The sequence below is a fragment of the Pyxicephalus adspersus genome, chromosome 3, assembly GCF_032062135.1.
Source record: "Pyxicephalus adspersus chromosome 3, UCB_Pads_2.0, whole genome shotgun sequence".
In the NCBI taxonomy this organism is placed as follows: domain Eukaryota; kingdom Metazoa; phylum Chordata; class Amphibia; order Anura; family Pyxicephalidae; genus Pyxicephalus; species Pyxicephalus adspersus.
This window is the reverse complement of record NC_092860.1, coordinates 137,575,590-137,581,589: the sequence shown is the minus strand read 5'-3', so window position 1 is coordinate 137,581,589 and position 6,000 is coordinate 137,575,590. Positions and strand designations below refer to the sequence as shown.

The following is a 6,000-nucleotide window of genomic DNA, read 5'->3' as shown; positions in this document are numbered from 1 at the left end:
ATTAAATGATTGTCAGAAGAAGTGTCCTCATTCTCCTCTTTTATTTATGATCTGGTTGAAACCATGATATTTTTGGGATTTTTCATTTTTTTCTGTCCTGTGAACTAAACAATCAAAGAAACCACAAATCTCCCCAGCAGGGATGCAGAAAACAGTAACAACAAAATAAAACATACAAGTATGATACACACTTACATTCTGTATTTGTTGTTTTCTTACAAAAATGTTAAATTCAGAAACACACCCACATTTTTTATCTGTGCTAAGTTTTGCATTTTTTTCAGTTAGGTTACTGTACAAAGGCAAATAGCCCTTCCATGCAAGCAAAGAGGTAGTATGTTTGTAACTCTAGTGACCCATGTCTATTACCATTCCAGCAAAGCAACCTTTTTAAAACTCTTTGACATTTGATACTTCCAGGTTGAAACTTGCTGCGGTTCCATTCCCAGGTACCACTACATCTTTAAAGGACTCAGAAATGACATTGGAATCTAATGATGGAACCAGAGCTCATGGTAAGGAACACAGATATCCAACACCTGGATGTGTCAGATGCCAAGGATCTGAATTTGGTAAAGATGACAATAATGTACAGGTAGTCCCCAGGTTACAAACTAGATGGGGACTGTAGGTTTGTTCTTAAGTTGAGTTTATATGTAGTTGGAACAGTCAGTATATTATTTTAAAATGCAATTAGGACAGATGTTTGTCTCAACATATTATTAGGCAGTGTGGTGTCAGTTACTGTATAAAATCCTCACTGTGAGTTAACCACAAACAAAGCAAAAAAACAAAAAAAAAACTTTTTGGAGATTAGACATTTATTAACATTTTGGAGCAAGCTGTGCTTTGATTATGCAAAAAGTAACAACTGCAGAGTTTGTCATTAACCTTCCTAGCGGTTCATTTCTTTCCGTTTTTTTATGTCTAAAAGCGGTACATTGTTTTTCATGAAAATTGATTTTACAGTATATTATAATAGTATGAGTATAATAAAGTTTGAAACACAAAAGCATGTTTAAATAATAAATTGAATAAATTAAAAAATATATATTTGAAAAAAAAAAAATATTTAAAAAAAAAAATACATTTTAAACTCATACTAATATACTGTAAAATAAATGTTCTTGAAAACAATGTACTGCTTTTACACATAGAAATCCAATGTATTGCATTCAATACAGTTATTTTGTATTGAATGCCATACAAATGGATTTTGAATTTCCCGCCCCGCCCTGCCCCGCCGGCAATGTACACACGCACCGATGTCACCGGGAACTCCCCCGGTGACTCATCGGGTGCAGAAGCCGGCCGGAGGAAGAGAGAAGAAGACGGAGATCAAGAGGATGGACGACACGGGACTTTGGCGGATTAGGTAAGGCTGTATTTACTTACCTTCCCATAGGATTACCTACCCCGAGTGTGACTCAGGGTTACCGCTTTTAGCAACCTTTTTCTAAGAGTTACAAGAGGCTGCAGAAGCGCTCACCCACAACCTCAGCTGTCTTTAGCAAAAGATTTTTCCAAGTCTTGCAAACCTCCGCCCTCCAAGCCTCTGTCCTGCACACAAAGTAGCAGGGAAGCCCTGTTCATATCTAGTAGTTGTCTGTATGTTGGAATTTCCTTAACCCAGGGACTACTTTTATAGTAAAATACAAGTCATGTAGTTAAACTTCTCCATTTGGCATTGGTTGGCAGATCTGATGCCTGTTCGGTATAAGCCAAAAAGTAAAACTCTGCACAGGTATGAATTTTGGTTCAGTGTTTACATTTATTATATCTTATAAGGTAAGTGGGGGTGTATATGTGACTTAATTTAATGATTATTATTATTTCTAATGCAAAAACTTGTCATGTTCGCAAACAACTAAAACAAAAAAAAACTTACTTGTCTCCATGTATTTCCACAATCTGAAGTTATATACATCTCTTCCTTATACTCTACCAACTGTGAGCCCAGGTTACCTAAGCACAAGAATTAAACAACTCAGCATTATATAGGTGTAATCATACTGTTGCACCAACCTAATAAGGACAAAGCACACATTAGTAAATATATGTACTTTTTTTTTTAAATTAACTTTATTTATTTATGAAGGGTTCTTTAAAGGCATCCTCTCCTTTCTTTTTATGACTTTTAATTTCCCTAATGAGTTCACACTATAGCTTATATGTCTCATCTGAATATATTTTGGACAGGGATCTCCTGAAAAGCTGCAAATATCAACAAATAAAAGTTGTGGGGTACATCTCCTACATAAGTCGATGAGAATTAGAGAATTAGAAATACAAATATTACTTAAATATAAAATGATGCAGGGAAATAAATGGGGACATGTTATCAGATAACCTACCGGCACCCATGATGAGGCCCGGGGCTGTGTCCTTGGTGTGCACAGTTCCAGATACATACGGATTGTCTGCCCAGCGCAGATGAAGGTGTAGGTGGCAGTCAGGCTTAAAAGATAGAAGACAATAAACAAAATAAAAATTATAAACATAAAACTGTTACAGAAAGAGTTGACTATAATAATGTCCAGCATTTTTGTTTATTGTAAAAAATAAAAAACAGAAAAATTAGGACGTATAAGAAAAGAAATATATATTTCACTTTGCATGCTGATATTAAATGTGAGACCACTAATGCAGGATATAGCAATACTATTCAGGCATTCAGTTTTAAAGTAGAAAATGCCACAGACTACAGATCTGCCAGAAAACTACAGATCTGAATTCTAAAGGAAGTGCTTAAAGGGCTTAAAGAAAATGGTGTAAAGCCTATGTTTATAATAGCGATAAGGTTTCAGTGTGGTTACCACTTTCTCATAGCCAAGAACTAATTCATTTGGTAACCTGCTACATGAATTGTCTCAACCATGACATCCCATAGAGCAGGGGTCGGCAAACTCGGGCCTTTAGGCCCAATCTGGCTTAACGCCCCATGGCCGATCCCGCCTGAAGCCGTCCGGCAACCCTAGGTCCCGGAGCTGCGGGTTGCCAGGCGGATCTGCCAGGGGGCCTTAGAAACTACCAGAGCGCCAGAGCTCCAGAGCTCCAGTGCTGCCTGCTTGCTATTGCTCCCCTATTTATCGAGGCCAGCGTTGATATTCGGTCGTTGCGGAAAATAGGGAAAGCTCCCTGAAGGTAAGTCCCTCTCCTCTGCAATGCATACGGAGGAAAGGGATTTCACTTCAGGGGCATTCCCTGGTGGTGGGCAGAGCCATTAGAGCGGGACTCCGGCCTAGTGTACTCCTGCCCACCCCATAAATAGCCATAAAAGTTTGCGGACCCCACCATAGAGTATAAAAAGGGCCAGTGGTGTGGTTCAGTACTGGCCAAAGCTGCTGCTTTACAATGTGCAAACACTAGTTCTTTAAGAACCAACTGGGTAGCAAAGTGCCAGCTACTAGGAGATGCATGGGCATGCTTGTTCTCACCGATGGTATGAACATATCCAAAATGTGTAAATAAGCTTACTAGATCTAGTGTTATAAAGCTTGTTTTATACAAAGATTGGGTGTTAAGGATTTAGAGACATCTGTGCCTCCTCCTTCTTCTGAAGTGCTACTCTCACGGCTGTTATTCTCATGTTTTAATACTTCCTGATTACCTAACCTAAAATATTGATGAAGATCCAAGTATTGAATTTGCTGTCCACATGCATGTTGTGGGTAAGCAAATCAGACAGTATTAAAAGCAAAGACAGCAGGAAAATAGTATTAGCAATCTCATCCTAAATAATTCCCTAATGCCAGGTTCTTCTTTTGCTAAATTTAATTTCATAAAAGTCTATTTCTGGTACAATAAAATTTTCATTTGATTTTTGCATGTAGCTTCCATGTGATTTACCGGTTTACAGTTAGTCGGTTTGCCATTCATGTCTAGGCTCGGTGGAGCCAGATAGTCCCAATCTCTGCCTATGTTATATGTGATGAGCGTTGTCACTTTTCCATCAATTTTCTGATTGGCCAAAAAAACACCTTTAACACCTCTGACCTGCAAAATATAACACAGAATTAATAAATTTCAGAAATTAATGAATTTTACTATATTTGACTAGAAGGAAATGATTCATCATAGCTTAGCTCCAGCATAGCTGACTTATTTCACAACCAAATATGAGATTATGACCTTACAGTACACAGAATGTGAGCCTGGCCAATCTTAATGGATTCTGTAAAGCAAAAACAAACTTGGGGGATGTTTTTTGGAGCCATTTCCCAACTTGTGGTCAACATTTGTGTAACTGATTTGGACAAAAGGTTTTTTCATGATGTCATATACCAAGTCTGAGATGTAACTCCACCACTAAGCAGTATGGATATACAACTGTTTGTTATCCGTGTACAAACCCATTATTTTCAGTTGAATTTATTTATTAAATATTTCTTTGTGATCCATTCATTTCTTTGTTCATCTGAAAGTAGCCTGCAGCATGGCATTGTTAAGGACTGGTGTGATGACTGTGTCACTGGTGAACCATTACTTTCCAACGTGGATTATTAGATATATATATAGTCTTGGTTGATGAGTAGATGTGACCATTGGGAGACCAGTTTACCACTTGCTTCCAAAGATCTTTTTAACAAGCTCTAGTTTTCATTTCAGTGGAGGCCCAAGATGGCAGTATTCAACAAGTATTCAACGGGTCCGAATCAACATTAATGGTTTATCTGAGCTTAATGGTTTCTCCCACCCATATCTACAGGATACCACAGTCATGTATAGGTTGGTAGGGAAACCAGTGATCACAGAAGGCCATCAGGAGATTGATGCTTCTGTAAGTAGTACATAAGTAGTTCAAAATGTATTTTGAACAGAAGGCTAAAGTAGTATTTACTTGAAGGAACTTCAATGGCCTGCACTTAGCAATGACTATTGAAAGCCTTTGGGAAGCAAGCAAGGTCTTCTCATTTAACATTAGTACCTGACCTGACAAATGCTCTTTTGGCTAAATAGGCACCTATTCCCACAAACATACTGCAAAAAGTAATCAAAGTTTTTCCAGGGCAATAGAGGCTCTATAGTAATGAACATGGTTTTAGAGTGGACTGTCTAAAGAACTTGATTGGATGCTCAGAGGTCCACCAACTTTTGGCCATAAACTGCACATCCAACGTGCAAATTAGGCACCTTAGGCAACTTTGCCAAAGTTGATCATACAGTTGAAATATCAGACATATTGAGTAATTTAGAAACAAAATGATCTAATGATCTTCTAGTGATGTTTAACATGCTCCAGATTTTAAAGATTTAGATATGTAACATGATTTTATTAAGTAATTAAGATTTCTGCCCAGTGACCCTCTTTTCACAAATCTTTTGCATTTAAAACCGGACACTTTTTTTCTGCGACAGTAATCTTGAAAGGATTTGAGACAATGAACTACAAAACCAGTGATGTAATTTGCAAGCTTGCTCGCCCCAAGGCCAGTAAACAATTCACTATTCACAGTCATTTATTGTTTCTCCAACAGCATTAATAAGTTAATAATCTGAGCACAAATCATGATAATGCGTACCAATCACCGTTCACTTTCTATTGTTCGCTTTCAGTAAGAACCCATTTATATATACCGTAAATATGGAGATAGTTTGAAAGTGGCTTGCAAAGCTGTACAGCTAAAATTATAGTTCCTACTTCTAATGTGGAAGTTTAGGGCTCCAGGAGGCAGAGATTTAAGACAGGTTTACTTCTTCTAACCAGAAAACGAATGTAAAACATTGCTGAGCGGGAATGCCAAATATACCGACCTAAAAACCTGCATATAGATATTGATGGGAACTTATATTGCACTGTATGTTGCCATAAAATGAAGTCAGCCGCTTCTAATGGAATATAAGTATATGTCTATCTGCAATATACTGCAGAACAAGGCTGTCATTCTATCCTGAAACGATGTATTATAAAGATGAAGATGAAGAAATAATCCCACTGTTAAAAATACTTGAAGGATTTATTTGTAACGATTGGCCAATTAATTGCTTTTTATTTCATTG

General features: G+C 37.4%; 1 protein-coding gene across 3 annotated transcripts in view; it reads right to left on the bottom strand.

Annotated features, from left to right (window-relative positions):
- Window positions 1–6,000, bottom strand: part of SORCS2 (sortilin related VPS10 domain containing receptor 2) — a 515,645-nt gene that overhangs the window by 64,972 nt on the left and 444,673 nt on the right. For all 3 annotated transcript variants that reach the window (XM_072406487.1, XM_072406488.1, XM_072406489.1), the window contains exons 10-12: window positions 3,850–3,996; window positions 2,355–2,457; window positions 1,889–1,965 (exon numbers count right to left, since the gene is read on the bottom strand). In XM_072406487.1, coding sequence (XP_072262588.1) covers window positions 1,889–1,965; window positions 2,355–2,457; window positions 3,850–3,996 — 327 coding nt within the window. The remainder of the gene's footprint in view (window positions 1–1,888; window positions 1,966–2,354; window positions 2,458–3,849; window positions 3,997–6,000) is intronic.